Raw genomic sequence first — 25,664 nt, forward strand, 5'->3', positions numbered from 1 at the left:
ACTTGTGTTCTCAAGTCCTTTAACCACAGTAACCCACTAGATGACTTTGGTCCAGCAATTATCTCTCAGTCCAACCTCTATCTCACAAGTTGTTGTGCAGATAGAATAAAGCAGGGCTGTTAAATTCCCACCTTGTGGGCTGGATGTGTCACATGCTGGCCACGCCCACGCCCAGTTTAGTGAAGAGGAGAAAAGTCCTGATATGTTACATGAGACCGCTGTGATAACTTGAGTTTTGAAACCCCTGGAATAAAGGGAGATCACCATGCAAATTATCCTGAGGTCCTCATAGTCATAGTCACTTTATTTGTATGCCGCCCTTTTCCCTGGGGGGACTCAGGGCGGCTCACAGTTCAAAAGGGGGGGGGAGGACAAACAATTTACAACATAAAAGCACTACATCATTTAAGAACTCAACAGTCATACAATTCGGGTAGGGGTTAGAGTCTTTAACCCCAAGCCAGCCAGGATAGCCAGATTTTAAGCGTGGCACGGAAGGTCTGGAGGGTGGTGAGGGTCCGGATCTCCACGGGGAGTTCGTTCCAGAGGGTCGGAGCAGCCACCGAGAAGGCTCTCCTCCAGGTAGTTGCCAGTCTGCACTGGCTGGCTGATGGAATTCGGAGGAGGCCTAATCTATGCGATCTTATCGGTCTAGTGGAGGTGATTGGCAGTCCTGGAAGAAATACGATGAGAATATTTATTGTTTGTGTTCTTGTCATTATTACTGAATTCAGGAACCCAAACCCTGTCTTTAATATTTAGCAACAAGGCATCATTTAATTAATTGTTAGAAGCAGAATGTAGGTGGTGTTGATTTCAAACTTCTGGGATGCTGCCCTTAGTCTTCTGATTGGATTTCCTCCTTTGTTTTGTTTTAGACTTCCTAGCAGGAGCCTGTGTAAATTTGGATGGGTTAATGAGGAAGGTGGAGTGCTGGGGCAAAGCAGCAATTATTAAGCCCATGGCTCAGGGCTGAAAAATAATTATGGTCTCACAGCTGCATATCTGCCCGTCTATCTTCCTTTAAAATAAGCTACTGCTGTTTTTTATTTGGAGGATTTTATAAAAAGAATCTTTATAAGGAATTTCCGTAAGGAATTGAGAGCCAATTTAGGTCAGTAGTTAAGGTGCTGGCCTAGAAACCAGGAGACCGTGAGTTCTAGTTCCCCTTTAGCTATGAAAGCTGATTGGGTGACCTTGGGCCAATCATTTTCTCTCAGCCCAACCTACCTCACATGTGGTTGTTGTGGGGAAAATGCGAGGAGAGAGATGTGTTGGATATGTTCGCCACCTTAAATTATTTGTAAAAAAAATAAGGGTAGGATACAAATAAATAAAAACATAATTTAAAAAATAAAATAAAATCAATCTGCATATGGACTGCATATGTGTCCATGTTCTGTTTTCGGATGGAGGCAGGAGATCTACAAACTAGATCAGTGGTTCCCAAACTTGGCAACTTTAAGACTTGTGGACTTCAACTCCCAGAATTCTCTAGCCAGCTATGCTCCCAAAACTGGAGAATTCTGGGAGTTGAAGTCTACAAGTCTTAAAGTTGCCAAGTTTGGGAACCACTGAACTAGATTGTACTGACAGACACAAAGACTCAGACACATAGACATTGAGATTGAGGTCTTCTATGATGACATATTTATGCTGCCTACTCACATATACACACATTGTTTTGCTCTGCTTTATTGTCTGCCATTAAATACACAAACAGAGAAGATTTACTGGAGAAATGCAAATGTCTTCTAATCACAAAATGCTTGGACCCCATCAAGGAACCATTGTCTTCTCTGCTCAGCATAGCATGTAAAACACCACGAGGACATGAACTGACTAGTGTGATTATGTTAATTGTTATCAGCCTAACACTTTTCATTAAAACTTAATTACCATTTAATCATGTCTAAAAGGATATAAAATGGAGTTCAGCATGCATCCCTGACCTTTACTCTGTAGGGTTAAATGTATTTAAGCCAGTTATTAGAAATCTTATTAGAATCCGAGGTACTGGCTAAATATCACCTATCAAAGCATGGAGATGTTGATAGGTGTAGATAGGTATTAAATTTACATTAGCCACAGAATATTTCTGGTCTTAAAATATTCAAGTTCCTACAGTTAATTTCTTGCAGGTTTATTGACAGACTTTTATTTTGCTGATTTGCGCATTCCACTCTCTCTTCCCACCCCCACTTTCTGAACCAACCGATACATTGGTGGTCCTCAGTTTGTGACTGCAATGGGCACTGCAATTTCAGCATACGTTGTGATGGTCATACGTTGAGACACCCACATAACTGGACCCAATGTCCTAACCCTTTTTTTTGGAAGTTGTTAAGTGAATCACATGGTTATAAGTGCAAAGCCATTCTTTCAAATGGTTGGTATTTTTTCATGCAACTGCTAGTTGGTATTTTTCAGTGCAACTACTAGTAGTAATTTCATTATTAATGATATCCTAGTTTACTAAAAACAGGTGATTGTAACATTTCTGAGGGGGGAAAAAGACCAGGTTAATAACTTTGTGAAAATACTTTATTAACCAAACAAAATATTGGGAAATATTTATATAAAGGGGCCAAAGCACTGCATTACTCCCATAAAGGGGAGAGAAATTGGTTTTTTTTGGGGGGGGGGGCGCGGAGAAGCTGGCAAAAGAAAGTTTGAAATGGGTTAGAACTGGCTGAAGAATGCAAAGAAAAATATTGAGGAAAAAGGTTCCCTAGTTCATCCAAAGGACTTTGGATACTGGTTCAAAACATTGTTGACTGATCCATTTTAAGTCTCAATTATATCAGCCAGAACAGCACATACACAATCTGCCCAGTACTTCCCTTACAGGGGTGGGTTTCAACCGGTTCGTGGTAGTCCCCACGAACCAGTTGGTCAGCGAACCCGGAAGTAAGTAACTTCCAGGAACGGCAAAGGGCCCACCCGCCCGCCCGTGCTCCTTACCGGTCTTTGAAGGCTTCTGCACTTCCACGCAGGCGCATGGCACATACAGCGCCTGTGCGATTCTCCGTGAGCAGCTGGATGGCACATACAGCGCCTGCGCGAGTCTCTGCGAGCAGCTGGAGCATCGCGCAGGTGCTAAGACGCATGTGTGAACTGCACGCGTGCACGAGGACGCTGCCGGCCCCGTTCCAACCGAACCGGTTGGAACGGGATTAGCAATCCACCCCTGTTCCCTTACCTAGACATGGATTATAGATGTATAGGCAGCCAATAGATATGCATGTGCTGCATTTGTTACAGAGGAGAAAACATATTCCTGTTGCTATTGCCAAGAAAGAGGATGGAAAGAATGCTAGAAGCCATGTTCTGCATGATGTTCTATCTGTTTTAAGTAGGCATTGAACAACTTTTATGGTAAAATTGTCGTTTGTCTCCCATCTGTTAGGCATTAATAAACACAGAGAGTGAAACGCACGGAATAGGTCTCAACACTCTAAAACTTTAGCTTTGCAGGTGAGATTGGTAGATAGAAAAATACAATTAATCCCCTGGCATCTTGAACAATGAATTAGAGTATGAAACAGCTGTAAAATGCCTAGCCAAGTAACATTTAAATCATCAGTATCCTAAGCTGCCAACAGACCATGAGGGCAGAGAAGCAAGTGCTTAATGGTAGCATATGCAGTATGTGATGAAGTCACTATGTACATGTCATCATTTTGGCATCACGTGGTTTGCTTCAAGGCTAGTGAATAGCAGGAATGCCTTTGGGCAATATGATTTTTAAAAAATATATTTTCCTAGTGTAGTTTATGGCGTAAGATAAAGGCTAAGCCAAACATTCGGCAATTTTAGATGCAACGTTCCTATCTTTGTAAACCAGGGGTGATAATGATTATGAGTCGAGGTGGCGCAGTGGTTAAATGCAGCACTGCAGGCTACTTCAGCTGACTGCAGTTCTGCAGTTCGGCTGTTCAAATCTCACCGGCTCAGGGTTGACTCAGCCTTCCATCCTTCCGAGGTGGGTGAAATGAGGACCCGGATTGTTGTTGGGGGGCAATATGCTGACTCTGTAAACCGCTTAGAGAGGGCTGAAAGCCCCATGAAGCGGTATATAAGTCTAACTGCTATTGCTATTGCTATGCTTTCCAAAGCCCAACAGAGGTGGAGAAAGAGAGTGAATGGTGTCAGTGTAAGATAGTTTTAGCTGTAAGATGGTTTTAGGATTTTATATACAGTATGTATATTAGGAGCCTAGGTGGCGCAGTGGTTAAATGCAGCACTGCAGGCTACTTCAGCTGACTGCAGTTCTGCAGTTCGGCTGTTCAAAGCTCACCGGCTCAGGGTCGACTCAGCCTTCCATCCTTCCGAGGTGGGTAGAATGAGGACCCGGATTGTTGTTGGGGGCGATATGCTGACTCTGTAAAACCGCTTAGAGAGGCCTGAAAGCCCTATGAAGTGGTATATAAGTCTAACTGCTATTGCCATTGCTATAAAGTTGTGAGGATTGTTTTGGCTAGTCACTTTTTCCTCCAGATTCTGACTTTGACTTACAGTTCTTCATTTACCTTTTCAGGGGAAAACAATCAAATCAAAGAAAGGTTGTGTCCAGGCAGCCTTGCTTTCTGAAGCATGATTTTTCTTTATTGTTTGGATTATTTGTAGAATGGCAGCGTGCAGTCCATACATCTTATGCCTGCTCAGTGTTTATTTCAAACACACCGAGATCATTTTCCAGCACGCCATCTCTCCATCTCTTTTCCTGACAGAGATAATTGGAAGAAAATAATCTAATATGATGTATTAGAGCAGGCACTTTTCTAGAAAGGCAATCCTACTTAATAACTTTCCTTCCAAACTTAGGCAAACAATGGCATACAATGCTGTTGTTATAAAATGTGTGATGCAATGCAAAATCTTCAATGTTCCTTATGTGTCTCTAAATACGTTTTGTTTTCATGATTTTTTTGCAGCATCAGTTGCCTCTACCTGTAATGATCCTGGGACCCCACAGAATGGAAGTAGATATGGAGACAGCAGAGAACCTGGAGATACAATCACCTTCCAATGTGACCCAGGGTATCAACTCCAAGGGCAGGATAAAATTACTTGTGTACAACTGAACAACCGATTCTTTTGGCAGCCTGATGCACCAACATGTATAGGTATTAAGATGAAATGTTGGGCACTTTTGAGTTAAATTAAAGTATACTCCCTCGTGATATGAGTAAGGTTCTACATTTAGGCAAGAAAAACAAAAATGCACAGGTATAGTATAGGTGGTACCGTGCTCAACTGTGAGAGGGATCTTGGAGTCCTAGTGGACAACCATTTAAATATGAGCCAGCCGTGTGCAGCAGCTGCCAAAAAAGCCAACACAGTTCCAGGCTACATAAACAGAGGGACAGAATCAAGATCACATGAAGTGTTAATACTACTTTATAATGCCTTGGTAAGGCCACACTTGGAATCCTGCATTCAGTTTTGGTCGCCACAATGTAGAAAAGATGTGGAGACTCTAGAAAGAGTGCAGAGAAGAGCAACAAATAGGATTAGGGGACTGGAGACTAAAACATATGAAGAACGGTTGCAGGAACTGGGTATGTCTAGTTTAATGAAAAGAAGGACTAGGGGAGACATGATGGCAGTCTTCCAATATCTCAGGGGTTGCCCCAAAGAAGAGGGACTCAAGCTATTCTCCAAGGCACCTGCGGGTAGAACAAGAAGCAATGGGTGGAAACTAATCAAGGAGAGAAGCAACTTAGAACTGAGAAGAAATTTCCTGACAGTTAGAACAATTAATCAGTGGAACAACTTTTCTTCAGAAGTTGTGAATGCCCCAACACTGGAAGTCTTTAATAAGATGTTGGACAGCCATTTGTCTGAAATGGTATAGTGTTTCCTGCCTAGGCAGGGGGTTGAACTAGAAGACCTCCAAGGTCCCTTCCAACTCTGCTATTGTATTGTATTGTGTTGTATTGTATATTCTCAGTGGTCATTCAGGGTGATACTACGTACATTTCATGCATCAACTATGAAACTCACAACTTATTTATGAGAAGCGATAAACTTCTATTACCGGTAAATACTGATAAGCCACAACATGTTCGTAGATGGCTTAATTGTGTTCTTAAAATCTCAACTTCCTTTCATTGAGTATTCTAGATGTGAGTTTCCTAGAGTATGCATCTGATTGCAATATATACTTTAGCTTAAAAAGACAGTAAAACCTGGATTTGAGGAGTTCTTGGTGCTCTCTGGTTGTTTTCTTGCAGTTGTTTTATTACCCAACTAGATAACATTTTCATCGTCATTGAAACCTGGATTTGTCAATTACTCTTTTTAATGACTGGTTCACAAAAATCAAGGCTAGTTCTTTCCTGCAGCTCTTGAGAGCTGACAATCAATCATCCTATCTCAAATGGCAGTATACTACCAAAATTTGGGGCATTTGCCAGCTGATCAACAGAAGATCCTAAAGCTTCAAATATTAACTTACAATGGTATAGGTCTGAATGCATAAAAACTGCACCTACTGCCTTGCAGCATTTAATGTCAACTTCAGGAATGGTCATTTTTTGTAGAATTGAGTTGTAGTCCTCGTTGGCGTTTCTTGTTACCCTAATCCAGAGTGGTTTTACCAGGTTTATAACAGCGTACAGTGCCTATAATACTTCTGAAATAGATAAGTGGTTTAGGTACTACAGTATTGTTTAGATTTCTTTCAAATTGTCTTCTCAAAATATAGAAATTGTCAGGGCAAGTTAATATTCATATTTTATTTAGATAAATGGAGGCGCTGCCTGAGAATCCTGGAGGTAGTGACAGGAAAGAGCTGAAAGATTGAAATGAGAACTTGAGCAATTGCTCTACATTCTAGTAACTAAGCTGATGGATGTAGTAGATGATCCTTACAAAGCCTATGCTAGAATAATCATAAATAGAAGTCAAAGACAATAGATTGTCTCTGACTTCATCTGCAGAAACCCAGCCAACTTTTTAGGGCTGTAAACCAAATGACATGGTCTATGGTAGAACCAGCTGGTGGATTATGAGCTCAATTATGAACAATTTGCATCACATTTGTGGGTTTTTTCCTCCAGATTCAAGCTGGTCTTCATACCATTTTAGCAAATGCTCTTCCTGGGCTATCTAGTCCACCATTTCAATATCTGTTTGGATTAATGTAACTGATTCTCATAATTCATGTATCTGGTCTTCTTTTTGCCTATTATACTCGTACCTAGTATCCTTAGGATTCCTGGATTCTATCCTGCCAATCTTTCCTGAAATCGTAATTGTTCTGGTCAAAAAATAATAATAATGCCATCACCTTAAAGAGCTTAAAGAACTATTAGTGAGATCCTTGTGTTAAAAAGCTATGAACTCAACTACCTTGAATATTTATTTGCTGGACAAGGTGAATTTTTTTTCCAAGAGTTAGATGTCCAGGTTTGGAGATGGCCTCATAGGATGACAGAAGATCTTTTAAATTAACAATTTAAATTAACATCTTAATAGCTTAAATTGCAGTCTTTCTGGATCCAGAATGATCTCTTGTTGGAAAACATTAGAAGAGTTTTGAGATTTCATTACAATAAAAACCTAGAAAGGAAATGTGTTATTATGTTTGACCCAGTTTTTTAAAAAGAAAATGACAACATGGGTATTGTTACTCTAATGAAAATTATAAATGTTCTCTCCTACTCTTTGCAAGAAGCCTAATTTTAAGTGCCTGGTTTAAAATTTAATTGTTTATCTGAAAGGGAACTGTGCAATTTTCCCCTTGTTTTTTTAATCATAATTTTATTAAAGATTGTAATTACAACATCAAAGACTAATACAAACTAAAAAAAATAGAAGAAATAAACAGAAAAAGTAAAAAGGTCAGAAAAAAGTAAAAAAAAATAGAGAAACAGAAAAGAAAGAGTAAAGAAAAAAATATATAACAAAGCGCCTTTCCATCTTTATAAGTGGTGAAGTGGTATATTTCATAACAGGTATAAACAAATTTAGTAACTTCCCACCTTGTTGAATATAACAAAAGCCATCTCTCACCTTTAAGCAAATTGATTGAGCATTGTCATTTCTGCATGTAGAAACAGACCAATTAACACCAAATTGGACTGCTTCTGTACCCATATAATAGATGCTCAAAAGCTATCTCCTTTCTCTTTCTTCTGGCTTTAGATAATGCATATGGAATAGTTCAATAATTGCTGTTGTTCATTTTCCTTTAAAGGATCATTTTCCAACATATTTGATTATTTTTATATAGTTTTTTTCTTTGTAATCTCATATAATTGATCTATCACTTCAGATCATAATATACATTCTCATCAGTTGCTTGGAGATCCAGGTGTAGATATTCAAATAGAGAAAGATAGAAAAAATTATGGAATAACCGAGAGAAATCTGCAGATTATGTTAGCTGTTTATTCTGACAATTCAGACTGCAATCTAATATCCCAAGGAGCACAGGCTGCTTCTGTGTGTCCTGGTTCTCTCCTGGATAGGAGGGAAATTCTTGCCTCTCGCCTTCTTCAAGGCTACATAACTTGTGCTTCCCAACTTTGTGAAAGTCTAATCTTGCAAAGCTGCAAAGGAGAATTAAACAGGATTTCGGTCCCTTGACAAAGAGCCTGGAATGCAGCAGATCCAAAGGCCGCTTTCTGTTTTTATTACAAATATTTATTTTATTTCTTTTAAAAAACACAAATATTTCATCATTCGTCAATCATTAAGACATTGAAGTACAATTTTTGTGTGTGTGTTCCCCCTCCCTCCCTCCACCCCCCAACCCCCCTCCTCCTTCCCCCCCCCCGACTTTCCAGAACCCGTACACGGTATGGATTTTTAACTAACCCAGTCTAAAATCTATTGAGAAAAAAGAAATAAATAAATTAATGACATTCTACATTGACCTTAGCTTCTTCTTGCTGAGCTAACTTTAAACAGTTTAAATCATTTCTGATCTTAAGCATAGGCTAACTGGAATTTCTTGGTCCCGTATTTATTTTGTAGATAGTCAATCCATTTTTTCCAGTCTCGTTTATATCTCTCATTTGAATGATCTTTAAGATATGCCGATATTTTAGCCATCTCGGCTAAGTTTGTGACTTTCAATGTCCATTCTTGGATTGTAGGCAAGTCTTCCTTCTTCCAGTATTGCGCCACCAACAGTCTTGCTGCAGTTATTAGGTGCAGAATCAAATTAGTCTCTACCACTGTAAAGTCAGTACATATACCTAGTAAAAATAACTGAGGAATAAACTACAAAGGCCACTTTCTGTCGTTGCTTTCCGTCATGCTGTCCAATGCAGAAAATAAGGCTGAGAATTAGCTTAAATTCAGCATCACTTTTTGAACATAGTAGAATAAAAAACCCTTTTCCAGATATATGCACAAGGTCAAGTAGATGCAAACATCTCTCCATTCTGCTTCCCCCTTCCCCTCTCCCAGTCCTTATTCAGTCAGGCTGAGAAATGTCTGGAGTGCTCTAACTTCATTATTGTGCTGCTTTATTAAATGAACTTCACATGCCTAAGGGAAGAACTTTCATACTGGAGAATAAATACTGTAGTCCAGTATTTCTCAACCTTGGCAACTTGAAGATGTCCGGACTTCAACTCCCAGAATCCCCCAGCCAGCATTCGCTGGCTGGGGAATTCTGGGAGTTGAAGTCCAGACATCTTCAAGTTGCCAAGGTTGAGAAACACTGCTGTAGTCACACATTTCTTTATCCAAGAGGTTTTCGTTGGACTTACAATTGTTGTGATAAATACTTGAAAATAAGGTGTCAAAAAGAAACGTATAAGAACCTAAACTACTTTGACAGTTTCCAGTCCTCGGTTTTGACATGTGATCATTTTTTTTATTATTCTCTCCTCTGTGACAGCTGCATGTGGTGGAAATCTCACAGGTCCAGCAGGTGTTATCTTATCACCCAACTATCCACAGCCGTATCCTGCGGGAAAGGAATGTGATTGGAGAATAAAAGTAAACCCCGATTTTGTCATTGCTTTGATATTCAAAAGGTATTATTTCGAGAACTGTGTTTTCCTTTGAAATGTCACATTCAAAAATTGCACAATACGTTAATGATCCCGGCTAATTACTTTTTTTTAAAACTATGCCATAGGCAGGGCTGAATGATGTGGGTCTGAGTTTTTAAGAAGTATTTGGGAGGGGTGTGTGTGTGTTGTTGTTGTTAAAGATTGGGTGAAAGGAACGCAGGAGCCATGGATCAGATAGCAATGATGTTTATTAGTACCAGATGACAAGATGACAAGCGATTCAGAATGTGTTACAACTGTCACAGTACACCAATCACAGGCTGTGCTTCGCCCGACCAATTAGAACACAGCACAGGCTGTTGCTGGGCTATAACAGTTGTTTTTTTTAAATTTTTGTAGCATGCTAACTTTAGGGTATAAATATAATTTTCAGGGGTTGCCCATTTTAATATGGTGGAAAACTATCTTGAAAGTGTTCAACAATAATAATCGGGGCAGGGGTATGCTGAAAAAAATGAGACTTGGAAGCTAAGAGCCGAGGTGGCGCAGTGGTTAGGGTGCAGTACTGCAGGCCACTTCAGCTGACTGTTATCTGCAGTTCAGCGGTTCAAATCTCACCGGCTCAAGGTTGACTCAGCCTTCCATCCTTCCGAGGTGGGTGAAATGAGGACCCAGACTGTGGGGGCAATATGCTGACTCAATTTGCTAAAAATCTGTATACCGCTTAGAGAGGGCTGAAAGCCCTATGAAGCGGTATATAAGTCTAATTAATAAATAAATAATAAATAAATAATGGCTGCCTATCTATGCCTGACATCCACCTCAGTGCTTCATGACACATAAAACAAGTAAAGACACGAGAAAAAAATATATGAGACACCAAAGGATCCATCTATTTTTATGTCCATCAGAAGGCGCATAGTTTCTGCCTGTCTCTACCTTTTTCCTGTGATCAAATTATAGAGGTGCCAGATGTAGCCTATCTCTTATTTAGAGAAAAAGTAAAGAAAAAACAGCTGTGCGTTGAAGGAAGCTGCCATAATTTGAAACTGCTAATGCAATAACTGGATTCAATAGAGGAGTTTAGATTTCCACTTAACTCCTTTCATACTCCCAGATACAAAAAGTAATATTTTAATAAGATTCTAAAAACCAAATCATTGCATGGCCAGAATGAAACCTCATGTAAACTAAGCCTGGTTTTGTGTAGTGGGATTTCTTACTAGTACGTGATTATAAAGCTGGATTAAGTAAATTAATTACCTCTTTTTATTTTGTTACTATGAAGCTAGATTGAAAAAAAAACCTTGCAAAAATATGTCATTACACTGAAAAACAGTGTTATGACATATTTCACAAACAGTGTAATTTACACTGATAAACCACTTATCAGAACACTAGCTAGAAAACTGCATGGATGCGATCACTAGGAATCAAGTTCAATATGAACTTGGTTTAATTCATAACTTTTACTTGATTACGAAGGAGCATGGTGGCTCATGTGGTTAGGATGGCGTGTTGCAAGTGAGCAAACCCGGGTTCAAACCTCAGTGCTGCCATGGGGAGGGATAAGCTCTCGTCCTTCCTCCATCTCCAGCTAGGAACATGACAAGAACTCCTAACTGGGTGTCCTCCAGGCAACAGTGATGTCACCGGCTAATATTTTCAACCCGGAAGTGCCTTGGCGCTTCTGACAGAAGTGTGATGTGACTTGATTACCAAATGGATGCTGAACCAAGGGCAGACTCTGTCCAACTTTTTGATGTGGGAGCTCTTGATGACAATCCCTTATGGCCTCATTACCTGAAAACTAGATTACTGCAACATGCTTCTTTTGAACTGAACTGCATTTGAAGATTATCTAGAAACTTCAGCTGTAGTGAAATATGGCAGCCCACATGCTACTGACTAAGAGCCATTTTAGCAGCTTAGTCCTATCTTTGGGGCACTAAATGGGTTACCTCAGTAATGGTACCCTATTTTCTTCACTACCGGTTCGGTAGTGGGGTCGTGCACACGTGTGGGCATGCACAGACCCTTCTGCTCATGCACAGAAGGTCCGTGATGACATCTGGGTGGGTGGGTGGATCCTCACGCTGCTGCCACTAATGGTTCACCCGAACCGGTAGAATACCATCTCTGGGTGACCTGTATGTTTCTGAGTACAATTCAAAGTCCTGGTTTTGAGCTATATATAGCATTGGATTATATTACTAATGGGAAAGTTTTTCTCCAAGGAGAATTTGCTTACTCATTTGTGGCCGTCTGGAGAGTTGAGGCACATGCTTCCTTTTTAGCAATAGCAATAGCAATAGCAGTAGACTTATATACCGCTTCATAGGCCTTTCAGGCCTCTCTAAGCGGTTTACAGAGAGTCAGCATATTGCCCCCAACAATCTGGGTCCTCATTTTACCCACCTCGGAAGGATGGAAGGCTGAGTCAACCCTGAGCCGGTGAGATTTGAACCGCTGACCTGCTGATCTAGCAGTAGCCTGCAGTGCTGCATTTAACCACTGCGCCACCTTGGCTCCTTTTTCTTCAGATGTTAGAGGGGTGGGGGCAAAGCAATCTCATCCTTCTTGAGAGTGCTATTTCTTAGGTTCAGACAGCCCCTAAATATTTAGAGTTTATAAATGAAGCAAATATATTTATATTTTATTAGGCTTTTAGATCAAGGAATCTTTCATAGTGAGATTTTTTTAAAGGACACTTGATTGATTGATTATGTTTTTTTATTTGTTCAATATATATGGCAACCCAATTCAAAATGAGTTTACAAGGCAGTCCTTTAACCACTGCCTCTTTCATAATTACAAGTTAATGAAAAGGTAACTTTAGGAACAACACTCACATTTATGACTTTTCAGGTTCTGTAAAGCAAAGCAAAGATCAAAAGCACAGTCACAGTTTCACCTAGTGACTATTTCACCTAACAACTTGTCAATCCGAATTGTGATTATGAAATGAGAAGCAACTGTCCAAAAATTGAAAAACAAGATAAAAACATCAACTGTTTCTGACATTTTTATTTTGTTTATCGTATGCAAAGTGACAACAGAATGTCCCAATAATGATTCAAATATTCCCTGTTGAAGGGGAGCAACTTTTCTTCTCTTAAGTCAGTGTTTCTCAACCTTGGTCACTTGAAGATGTCTGGACGTCAACTCCCAGAATTCCCCAGCCAGCAAATGCTGGCTGGGGAATTCTGGGAGTTGAAGTCCAAATATCTTCAAGTAGCCAAGGTTGAGAAACACTGTCTTAAGTTCCCAGTGATGATGGCTTTCTTCTTCCACAGTAAATCAACCGGTTAATCACTAACAGTTGCAGCAATATATTAAAAACAATTCAAAAACCAAAACATTACTTACAATGTTCATTAGGATTTGCATCCATGTGTTTTATATATTGACCGTTTAAACCCTATATGTCTACTTCAAATAAAGTTATTTTTTTTAAAAAAATGAAATAATTATATTCCCAAGTCACTACCTATAAAATCAAAGGTTTAAAGCACACACATATTCTGGAAAATATTTATCTGCCCTTCTCCATCAAAACCTCATATTATAACATGTTATTTGAAATTTTATCTCATTTAGCTATTAATCTGTGCGAGTAGGTTAGCATCCATGAGGGACCATGCCCTGGAAACAGTTACAACTCTTTTCTCTAAAATGTATTTCAAATATTTGTGTATATTTTAAAGAAAACGGTGTCTACTGGTTTTACTTTTCTCACAACATTTCTGATCAATGTTGGGTAAATAAGATTTAGTATTAGCACCCAACCTCTTCATACTGGTTTTAGCAGGGACAGGAGTTATCAAACCACTGTGATACAAGTTTCCATTTTTTTCTCCTATATCTAGAAAAGAAAGCCTTAGAAGCAGAACTACTGTTTATGCCGTGATTTTAGTAGTAGAAAATAAAGAAGAAAAAGGGATGGACAAAACACATGGAAATCAATAGAGTATAAATTACCATGCATATATTACTATTTGGAATATTTTTGTGAGAAATAAATACAAATGCTAAAGGAAAAATGATTGGAACACTTTTTCTTTCCCCCCCAAATTCAGAAACATTTTATTTCTTGTTTTTCTATTTCAGTTTCAACATGGAACCTAGTTATGATTTTTTGCATATTTATGAAGGAGGAGATTCTAACAGCCCTCTGATTGGCAGTTTTCAAGGTTCCCAGGCCCCAGATAGGATAGAAAGCAATGGCAATAATCTTTTCTTGGCATTTCGGAGTGATGCTTCAGTTGGCATGGCAGGATTTGCCATTGACTATAAAGGTAAATTTAAAACAATATATGTTTAACATATTATATAATACGAAGTTCATCTATTTCATGTCCAGTTTCAATGAAGATGAAGTTTGTGTAGATTTATAGCAAAATTAGCAACAATGATATGGGATTGGATTTCTAATAGCCCATAGTGACAAATATAATTAATGGCACTTTCTAGAGTAGTGCTCAATGATAACATCATTAAAATGGTTGCATACTACATTTAGAAAAAAAACTTATATCAGACTTTTTTTAAAAATTATTCTTATCTTAATTGTATTGGATATATTTTATATAGTAGTTTCAAACATTACAAAAATGTGTTTTATGTAAAATGTTTTGCAACCACCTTATTTAGAAATAATATAAACAGGGTTCTCTATTATTAATAGTTTAATGCTCTTACATTACATTTACACTTATTTCAAAACTAATTTGGAACTGGTTAATGTTTTTCCATAACTACTTTCAAGTTTCATCGGGAGGCTGGGCTGAAACCATTTAGATAGCTCACAAGAAAATCCAAGAACTGAGAATAAAATAATATTTATTGAAGGAGTTTGAAAATTAATACCAAACAGTATTTCAACATCTCTGCCTAGCACAGACTAGCATTATTTATAAGATAAGCTTCAAAACTTTTATTTATTTTTTATTCTGCCTTGCCTAATAAACAATTTGACCCTTCTTTTTGGGCAAGCTGGTGTTTCGGTGTCCTTTGGCCTTTTGTTTCTCCAGTAATCAAGTTTGCTCTTAATTTGGTTTCTTCTTGAATGAAAATTAACTGTCTTGCCATGATTGATTTGTTCTTAGGTTCAGTCCAGTCTTCCGCTGCTTTTTTCTATTTGAATTATTTAATGTCTTTGAACATTCTCCTATTTTTCCAAATATTTACTTTTGCCCATCTGTATACAAGTGGGGGACAGAGAGGGGAGAGAAATTCTCAGCTTCAAACCAGTTTTGAAAAGCAACAAGCTATAAACCCACTGGTTTCAAAAAGACGTGTGGTTCTCTAAAGAATTAGTCAAATTACATACAGGTAGGATAAAAGATGTTTAAAGGCAAAAGGCCTTCCATATTCACAGATATTCACACAAATATTTTAATTAAAATATTTATGGATATATAATATACTCATGTCTGCAATTTGGTGACAATTATTTAAGGAGTGCATATACTTTTCATTTAATACAAAATGAGTTTTTCCACTATATAAAATATATATCTTTATTTTCTGACAGATATTCATTACCACTTATAATATGTTTAATTACATAATGCTATTTGATTTTTTGCCATAAGAATCTTCCACAGTGCAATTTTGCTTAGCTCATTGGCTAATTTATTTAGTTTTGCTTAAATTACTATATTTGCATAGAATTCACAAGATTTTTTTTTCTCAGCAGCAAAGTCCTAACACTTTGCAAATAAAAATAAATAAAATGTTCATGACAAACACAATTTTTAAAAAGCACCCCAAGCAAGTTTGCTTATAATAATTGCTTTAGCATTGTAGAAATGAACAAATATATTGCATTCTTTAATTTAATCATGGAGCTTTCGTTTCCCTAAAAAGTGGCTATTTTACAGATACTGCTAAACATAAATCCTTAAAAATTCAGGCATTTTTTATCATCTTAACTTATGAAAATTGTAATTGCTATTACAATAGAAACCAATATTATAGACTGAAAAGTCAGTCCCCTCAAATTCAATGGGATGACTATCAGGAAATGTATACTGACTATTAAGAGTAACTAAATATGCAAGCTATTTTTTCCCCCTGTGGAAAAATTACGTGCAAATATTATGCTCATTAAAAGCTTTTAGATCCTTTTCTGATTGGTTATTCAAAAGGAAACTATGTTTGGTGATGTTGAAAAATATGATAGATCCAAGAAAACTGTTAAGGCTTCTAGTTTTTCATCTAGTTTAGCTAATCAAAGCAATCTCAGATCTCATACCGTAACTGAAAATTTATCTAAAATGTATTCTCATAAACAATATTGTCTTTATGTGCAATTGTAATAGTAATTTCAGATTAAATTCTAATAATCCCAATCTATTTGGTGAAGAAAAAGATGGATGGATGGACGGACGGACAGACAAACTTACACAGCTAGATGAGAATGAGATAGGAATTAAGTATACTGTTAGTAATCTTTATCATTCTTGGAGTGGATTATATTGATTCAAGTTGATTCCTCTGTTTTATTTTAAAAAGAGTCTTAACCCACTTTCTCTTTTTCATTAGAAAAACCACGGGAAGCTTGTTTTGACCCTGGCAACATAATGAATGGAACCAGAATTGGAACAGACTTTAAACTTGGGTCAAGTATTACTTATCAGTGTGATTCAGGTTACAAGATTATTGATCCTTCTACTATCACTTGTGTGATAGGTGTTGATGGAAAACCTGCATGGAACAGAATCTTGCCGCATTGTAGTGGTATGTATGAATCCTGGGGAGGGGGGGCGTGCATTATGAGAAATTGTATTAGTACAACTATTCTCATCGTTCTCTCTATTTTGGGATTCTGACAATATTCTGCTAGTGAGGTAGAGGAACTGATGAAAGAGAGACGAAAAAGCTATTGTTTTCCTTCTTATTTATTTTAACTCCCATATCTAAAATTGCCATTTAAGGTGAAATTAAAAAGAAAGAAAAGACATTTGTAGATTCAGTACTATAATACCAAAGATATTTGATAAGTAAGAACTTAGAAAAAACTGGATAAAGGTAGACAATTATATAATTGCTTCCTATGTCAAGTCAGTGTTGTCAGCCCACAGAGAAGCCATCTCTAGCCCGGTACTTAGATCTTAAACACAGTTCATCCAAAGCCTGTATGATTTGTATTTGAAGTTTCCTATGTTAGATATCTAAATATTGTGTCATATAGCTAATTTATTTAAGGGATAAAAACAAACGGAATATTGCTCAAACTATATAAATAGTTTCTTGTTCTTATAAAATGGATTTGGCATATGGGCAAAAATGCCTCACTCCAAAAAATCAACCACAAAAGTACCTCAAAGCAGCCACAATGGAAGTTGCTACTCCTGTAGTATAAGAATTGGATGGATTCTCCAACAATTTTTCATCTGAGATGCTACCCTTAGTTTAATGTCATAGAATATTTCAGTTTTACGTTCTTTCCTGGAGCTGAATTATTATTGAGTATATTTTATATGAGTTTTGAAACATTATATATGAATTGCTTTAAGGCTAATAGAGCCAGAAGTGTCTCAAATAACTGGTTCAAAGATCACTGAGAAATAGAAATGTTCTCTCTTGGTAATTTCTCATTTATCTAAAACCTTTTCATTTCTTTTTTGAGCTCTCTTACACGTTAAAATCCTTTCTATTGCTGTTGAGTGTCCTTCATTCCAAGGCCTTTTGTTACTTATTCTAACAATAATGAGGACAGTAATACTGAGGATGAAACATTAATAAACAAATAAATATTAACGCAGTTTAAAAAATAGAAAATAATTGCTTGAAGCTAGCCAATGGATTTATTTTGTTAGGGTATCTTTATATTACGGTGTTAGAACAATACTCTACAATTAGAGTAGATAATAATAGGATAAAAATTAGACATAGAAGCCTATCTATTAAAATACTATAAATAACTTAACAACTTGTATCCAGTGTCATGATACTCAGATTTTCGATATGAAACCAATCCATATTTGAAATACAAAGGGAAGATAGTTATTTGAGACTGACTCCAACTCTGTTCAGAATGTTTTGTTTCAGCAGATGTTTCTATTAGTGGAAAATGGGTTGAGAGATTTATTTTGCTGATTCTCTATTCTACGCGCACACGGTGTGCCATAGGGAATTGAGAGATCTTTTGGCATAGGAGGGATGTGACTACAGAGGAAAGAAGGACATCAGTGAAAAATCATATTTTTGCTATCTGTTAATTGAAAGCATCCATTGAGCCAGAGAGCCTTCAAAACTAAAGGAATGTACAGCTCTTGGAAAATGTTTTGGCTGCCAAAAGACTCATTTTTCGTCAAATGATGTTGTAATTTACAATTCTTATTTTTATATTTTAGAAAACTACATGGAAGCATAAGTAATATATGTCCATGTTTGTTCACATTTTAACATCTGATGCTAACAGAAAAAAATGTTTGGTTATAAAGCAGTACTGAATGTTTGACAAAAATATGTGCATATTTATAATAGAAAAATATTTCCCATTCAGCTGATGATAGTTTCCCAAACAAATTAGTACAAGGTATTAACGCCCTTTTCAAAATCTGAAGTTTGAATCTTCTAGGTATGAAGATCTCCCCGACTGAAATATATTACTGGGTTTAGAAATCTAACCTTATTTATAAGACTTCAGATGGCATGTAGATCCAAAGAATTGCAAGTAGATTTCTGTTTGACACTTACGTATTTTTCCCCATAAAAGTTGAAGCAACTTAGTGAGGAGCAGCACCTGTCTAATTTAAGAAAAATATGTCAAGCTATTTTGTATCAGGTTCCTCTAAATTACATTTTGTGACAGACTCAATTGAAATTTGCAGCCTATCTATGAAAAGAGACAAATTCAGGGAAGAAGTGACAATTACCCTACTAAGAAGTCTAGGAATGATAGCAAAATAAGGTCTTTCAATAAGGTGTTTCAATGTTCAGAGATTTCTTGTGATGTGTCAGATCATTTGAGAAGATCTCAATTTTTTAAATGTCAATTTGCATTGTAGCTTATGAAATATACCTCCTATAACACTATAGAAATACTATGAGGCATAGTAATACTAAGGCATAGAGTGGAAGATGAGCCTTCCCCTCTCCACCCCAAATATATATATATATAACATATACTTAAAGTCACAACCCCTGGTATGCCCAAGTATGGGAGGAAGGTCACACTTCCACTCTCTGTCATTAGGCTCGTCACAAGAGTCCATCCAGACAGAAACCCAATATTTTTTACTGTTGCCTTTTTTGTTACATTTGTTATATTTATGCTGATAAATAAATATTTATTTATTTATCAGCATAAATATTACATACATACATACATACATACATACATACATACATACATACATACATACATACATACATATATATATATATATATATATATATATATATTCCACTACTCCTGGAAACACCAAACCTGAAGTAGTCTGAAGCAGCCTGAAGATGACGAATGTGACTTCGTCGAAACGTCGCCAAGACATCTCCAATTCTACGCGGGAGAAAACCCGAACAACTAGAGACCTACATACTAACACCCGCGAAAACCTCAGAAAATATATATATATATATTTTATATATATATAAACATAAACTAAAATATATATATATATATATATATATATTTAACAGAAGAGCTCAGGAACTCTCTAACATTAATTTCATCTGATATTTCTTATATTAGATACTACTTTTGAATTAGGCAGGCTTCCCCTCAGAGCAAATTGATTTGCCTACCGGTATTCCTCAATGTACGACCACAATCAAACCCAAAATGTCTGTTGCCAAGCAAGACAGTTGCTTGGCAACTGAGTTTTGCCCCATTTTACAACCTTTCTTACCACAGTTATTAAATGAATCACAGCAGTTTTTAAATTAGTAGCATGGTTATAGCAATAGCAATAGCAGTTAGACATATACCGCTTCATAGGGCTTTCAGCCTTCTCTCTAAGTGGTTTACAGAGTCAGCATATTGCCCCCAACAATCCGGGTCCTCATTTTACCCACCTCAGAAGGATGGAAGGCTGAGTCAACCCTGAGCTGGTGAGATTTGAACAGCTGAACTGCAGAACTGCAGTCAGCTGAAGTAGCCTGCAGTGCTGCATTTAACCACAGCGCCATCTTGGCTCTATATGCGCTACCTCGGCTCTGTGGTTGTTAAATAAATCTGGCTTTCCCATGATTCTGGGACACTGTAACCATGATAAATACATGCCAGTTTGCCAGGGCTCTGAATCTTGATCATGTGACCATGGGGACGCCATAATGGTGGTGTGAAAATAGATCGTGTCACTTTTTCAGAGTTGTAACTTCAAGTGATCACTAAACAAATGGTTGTAAGTCGGGGACTACCGGTGTTTTGCTTAAAGAGTTTTTATTTTGCTTTAAGTTGCAATCATTTATAAGTGGAAGGTTAGTAGTCAATGAAAGGCACATAGATTTAGTTTTCCAAATAAATGTTTTTAATTAGCTGTTTTCAATTTATTGATCTGAGTTCCGACCCAAACTTTTTTCATGCAATGTTATAATTGAATAAAAACAATGGGAGATTTAGTCACTAGTTTGAGCCTATGGTCTCCAAGTGTTAAGGAACTGACTCTTGGCTCTTGGCCATTGGGTAACAACAAGTTTGAAAGTGAATTAAAAGTATAAAAACAGCTATACTTTGCTGCGGAAATTAAAACAAATTGCAATTTTGTTCAGGGGCCATCTTAATTCCACTGCCCCTAATAGCAATATAGCAATAGCAGTTAGACTTATATACCGCTTCATAGGGCTTTCAGCCCTCTCTAAGCGGTTTACAGAGTCAGCATAATTGCCCCCACAGTCTGGGTCCTCATTTTACCCACCTCGGAAGGACGGAAGGCTGAGTCAACCTTGAGCCGGTGAGATTAGAACCGCTGAGCTGCAGATAGCAGTCAGCTGAAGTGGCCTGCAGTACTGCACTCTAACCACTGCACCACCTCGGCTCTAAGGCAGTAGGCTGATCTATCTAGAGCAATAAAAAGAGGAAATGTTACTTTGGCAATAGCAATAATAGCAATAATAGCAATAACAGTAGACTTATATACCGCTTCATAGGGCTTTCAGCCCTCTCTAAGCGGTTTACAGAGTCAGCATATCACCCCCAACAATCCGGGTCCTCATTTTACCCACCTCGGAAGGATGGAAGGCTGAGTCAACCCTGAGCCGGTGAGATTTGAACCGCTGAATTGCTGATCTAGCAGTCAGCCTGCAGTGCTGCATTTAACCACCGCGCCACCTTTTACGTGCTTGGCATAAATTCCTTGAAGATTTTACCTCCCACAGAATTTGATCCATAGAGTACAATATATATATGCCTTTTGTTCGGCATAGGAAGTGAATGGGAATGACAGTATTTAAGGAAAACACCTTTCCCAATTATTGTTTTTAAAGGGGATCAGGATGTGTTGATCATAGTGGCAATGAGAGTGAAGTGCACATTTAACTCTTGGCTGAAAGAAATTTAATCATGCTGCATGACTGTTCCAAAACTTTTTGCAGATGCTAAGTGATGGATACATCAAAAGAGTGGTTGCTAAAATAGGGCAGTTATCTAATCTATGTCAAAAATTTACTTCTTGTGTTTATAAATTTAAATTTCAGCACAATAATCATAGAGAATAAAGCAACATGCCACATGATCAGTTGTGATATTAATCACATAACTTGTATTATTATATAATATTGATATATCAATTGTGCAGTGAGAAGGCTGAAGGCAAATGGAAATTTTATTAGAATCAGTCTTTTCTCATTAAAGGGAATAACCATGAAACATACTCTGAGAAAAAAACAAGATGTAATTTAGATGGCGCTTTTAAGAGACACCAGGATTTCAGTTTAAGCACATTTTCTAAATTGTAATTATCCTTGAATACTTATTTCAGTGTTAGCTTGCATTGAATTCTATTGCAATTCTAATGCGACATATTTATATGTTACAAGAAGAGGTATCATATTTTTTTTATTTTTTATTACAACTCATTAATTTGACCCATTTTTTTTCTGTATTTATACACGTTCTTTTTCAGCTCCCTGTGGAGGCCAATATACTGGATCAGATGGAGTAGTTTTATCACCTAATTATCCCCAGAACTATACGACTGGAGTGACTTGTCAATATTCCATTACAGTTCCTAAAGAATTTGGTAAGTCTGACTTTTCGCTAAGGTTTTATTGTCATTAATTCTTGGCGATATTCTTGATATACAATTAGCTTAAGAAAGTTTCAATAACAGTATCAGTATCCTAGGATTGGATTAGTTAAAAAAATCATTGTTTATGAATTTAAACATTGCATTTATTTTATTATTTACTTATTCACTTATTTCTGTTTTATTTTCCAACAGATTAGCCCTGTGATGGTGAACCTATGGGATTCATGCCAGAGGTGGCACACAGAGTCCTTTCTGTGGGTAGGCGCACTGTCGCCAGCTTCCAATTTCCGGCATCTGCATGTGTGCTGGCCAATTGCTCTTCCCACACACCAGAATCCCGGAAATCCAAAGATCACCTGACTGGCGCGCATGTGCATGCCGAAAACCAGAAGACATGTGCATGTGCACTGGCCAGCTGGTGTTTGGGTTTTTTGGTACTTTGGCAGTCACACACAAGTGTTTCGGTTTGCACACTCAGCGCCAAAAAGGTTCACCATCACTGGACTAGCCTATAGATCAGTGTTTCTCAACCTTGGCAACTTGAAGATGTCCGGACTTCAACTCCCAGAATTCCCCAGCCAGCGAATGTTGGCTGGGGAATTCTGGGAGTTGAAGTCCGGACATCTTCAAGTTGCCAAGGTTGAGAAACACTGATCTATAGAGATAAAGCAAAATATGTGCTAAAAGGCACTTAAAATTAGAATTAAGGTAGAATACTGAAAGAAATTAAGATTTCTATATATTTTTAATATCTTCCTGAACATCAAGTGGATGAGGGTCAAATTTTACTTCCTAGATACGTAGTATAGTCCACTGCCAAGGACTTCTTCAAGAGAAGGCTCTTTCCCTACGTAGTAGATATGGTGACTGCCAGAATTTGTTCTGAAGTAAATAAATAATATAATTCACACCTGAAAGGCAGAATTCACTCCTCGCCATGGCTATCTTTGGATAGTAAATGATAAAAAAGGCATTTGCCAATACTCCGAGTCAACACTCTGAGAGATAAGGGAGTCATTTTCAATTCCTTCAGGATAGGGAAAATCAGAGAGGAGTGGGAAGAGGGCAAAATTACTCCACTGAGTCAGTACTTGGCATGAGTAGCAATGGTCCCACTTTTCTCAGCTTTGGCTGTTTTGTAGATTATATGACAGAATACTGGATGGTGTTTATCTTCACTATGTTGTCATCCGGTGGATTATTGCATCAAAAGCATTTAAGGACTACCACATCAACTGAATACTGGCAATATAGCGCCATTAGGAATCATAACATCTGGCATGCTTTCTCTTCGTATGGTGCCTGCAAGTACTCAAATCCAAATAAAAATAATTAAAACTCTTAATTAAATCAGCAATTAAATCTCACAAGGTTTGGAAATCTTGTCAGAATTTGGTGTTCCATCTGAAATCTTACAGATTTTAAAAACTGGAATATACACATATAAACACATAGCTCTATATACCGTGTTTCCCTGAAGATAAGACAGGGTCTTATTTTCTTTTGACCCCCAAAATAAGCACTTGGCCTTATTTTCGGGGAGGTCTCATTATTTTTGAGGTGCAGGAGGAGACGAGCGTGATCACCTCATGACTGCTGTTGTGTTGCAATATTTTTGGGGAGGGCTTATTTTCAGGGGAGGGCTTATTTTACTACATGTGCTCAAAAGCCCAATTTGGTTTATTATCTGGGGAGATCTTATTTTCAGGGAAACAGGGTACATATGATCACATACATTGTGGTACATTGTGAGCCACCAATCATAGATTTGGAACAATTGGGACTTTTATTTTATTGAGAGTATTGGAATATTATTTTATTTTATTGGGAGACCTTTCAAATAGCACATGGATTTCCTAGTTTGTCCAGAAAGCTTCTAAATACACCCTAGGTCTTGGAATAGCCAGGAGACAGTGAAACTATTATTTATTGTATGAGTTTGTTAACATTTTAAAATGCAGCTGAAATTTTGTTTCCCCCCCCCCAAAAAAAATAAACAACTTCAATTTAACCAGCACCAATGAAAAGCTTCAGGAACAATATAAATATAATAACAGTAAAAAAAAATTTATTATTTTTTCTGTACTTTGTGGCTTCAGACACAAATGTAACCAAGTAAGAGTTGAAGTAGAATCCACTAGATGTTTATGGAAAAGTAATTTTCATTTATTGTAGACCTAATGTAATTTGTTTTGCAAATAATTAATATTTCCTTTTATTGCTCATATTTTATAGTTGTATTTGGACAGTTTGCATATTTCCAAACAGCTCTAAATGATGTAGCAGAATTATTTGATGGAGAACATCCTCAAGCTAGGCTTCTGAGTTCGCTTTCTGGATCTCATTCAGGTAAGTAGTACACATAAATAACACTTAGATTAAGTGTAGAGTTTCAAATCAGCCAAACGTAATGTGCCCTTGTTTGCATATATTCAGAATGTTTTATTAGGCAAAGCGAATATTATATCAGATATTGATACATATTTTGGAAATCGGCAAAAACTAATTTTTATACATATAGATATATAAACACCCATTTCATTCATAAGCAATGTCATTGATACATCTATTTTACAGTCACTTTCCCTTCTCTGATTATTTGGGGGATATTTTCCCCGTCGCCAGTTGCTAAATTTGATTTAATATCAGATTATATAAAAAGCTAATAATTTATTAACCACATTTAGCCAATTTCATTGAGTATCTCAGCATAAATTAAGGATGACATGTATCTGATTATTAATTAACTGATTATCAAATTTATTATTAGAATCCATAAATAATAATTAATATTTTGTTATTGATAATTGATAATCAAGAATTAGTCAAAAGTTTCATTCCAGCAAATTATTAAACTTGATTCATAATTATGTCGCTAATCAAAAGTATTTGCGTAGCCATTCCCTCTGTTCCTGATGTTAAGAGGTATGTGCTAACTTCCAACGAAGCTGTTGGTAAGCTTGGGGAAATCTAACGTAATTTATAATAAACCTCCATATATTTAGTAAGTCTTCTGCTACCTATTCTCCAGTTCACTCTAAATCTATTGCATCAGATCCCTAGTTTTCCAGATCAAGCCCTGGGGAATGGGTACAAGGAGTCCGTCATTGGCAATTGATTCTACCAATTGATTCTTCTGTCAATAAATAGACACTGATGAATTTTACTCAAGTTTTTCAGAGCTCTAAAACCTGATAATTAGGTGAAATGAAAATCTAATTGAGAAAAGAAATGGTATAAAATATTGTAAATGAGGCTGGGGCAAATGAAGCAACAAACAGGATTCTCTCTTTGAGAGTCAGTTCGATCTAGTGAGTAAGCTACTAGGCTAGAGAACAGATGACTTCTAATCTGGCTTTAGCCATGAAATCCACTTGGGTGACCATGGGCCAGTCACTCTCTCTTAGCCCAGCCCACCACTCAGGTTGTTATTGGGAGGAAAATAAGAGGAAGAAGATGTGTTGGATGTGTTCGCCACCTT

At 37.2% G+C, this 25,664-nt stretch overlaps 1 protein-coding gene across 1 annotated transcript in view; it reads left to right on the forward strand.

Moving 5' to 3' along the window:
• CSMD1 (CUB and Sushi multiple domains 1) overlaps positions 1–25,664 on the forward strand; it is a 1,072,234-nt gene that overhangs the window by 916,273 nt on the left and 130,297 nt on the right. The window contains exons 28-33 of the mRNA XM_087718982.1: positions 4,938–5,129; positions 9,863–10,001; positions 14,091–14,278; positions 16,530–16,724; positions 22,058–22,174; positions 24,419–24,532. Coding sequence (XP_087575108.1) covers positions 4,938–5,129; positions 9,863–10,001; positions 14,091–14,278; positions 16,530–16,724; positions 22,058–22,174; positions 24,419–24,532 — 945 coding nt within the window. The remainder of the gene's footprint in view (positions 1–4,937; positions 5,130–9,862; positions 10,002–14,090; positions 14,279–16,529; positions 16,725–22,057; positions 22,175–24,418; positions 24,533–25,664) is intronic.

Source organism: Thamnophis sirtalis, unplaced genomic scaffold (genome assembly GCF_051295495.1).
Source record: "Thamnophis sirtalis isolate CommonGarterSnake01/CBP01778 unplaced genomic scaffold, rThaSir2_p1.2 scaffold_6, whole genome shotgun sequence".
NCBI lineage: Eukaryota > Metazoa > Chordata > Lepidosauria > Squamata > Natricidae > Thamnophis > Thamnophis sirtalis.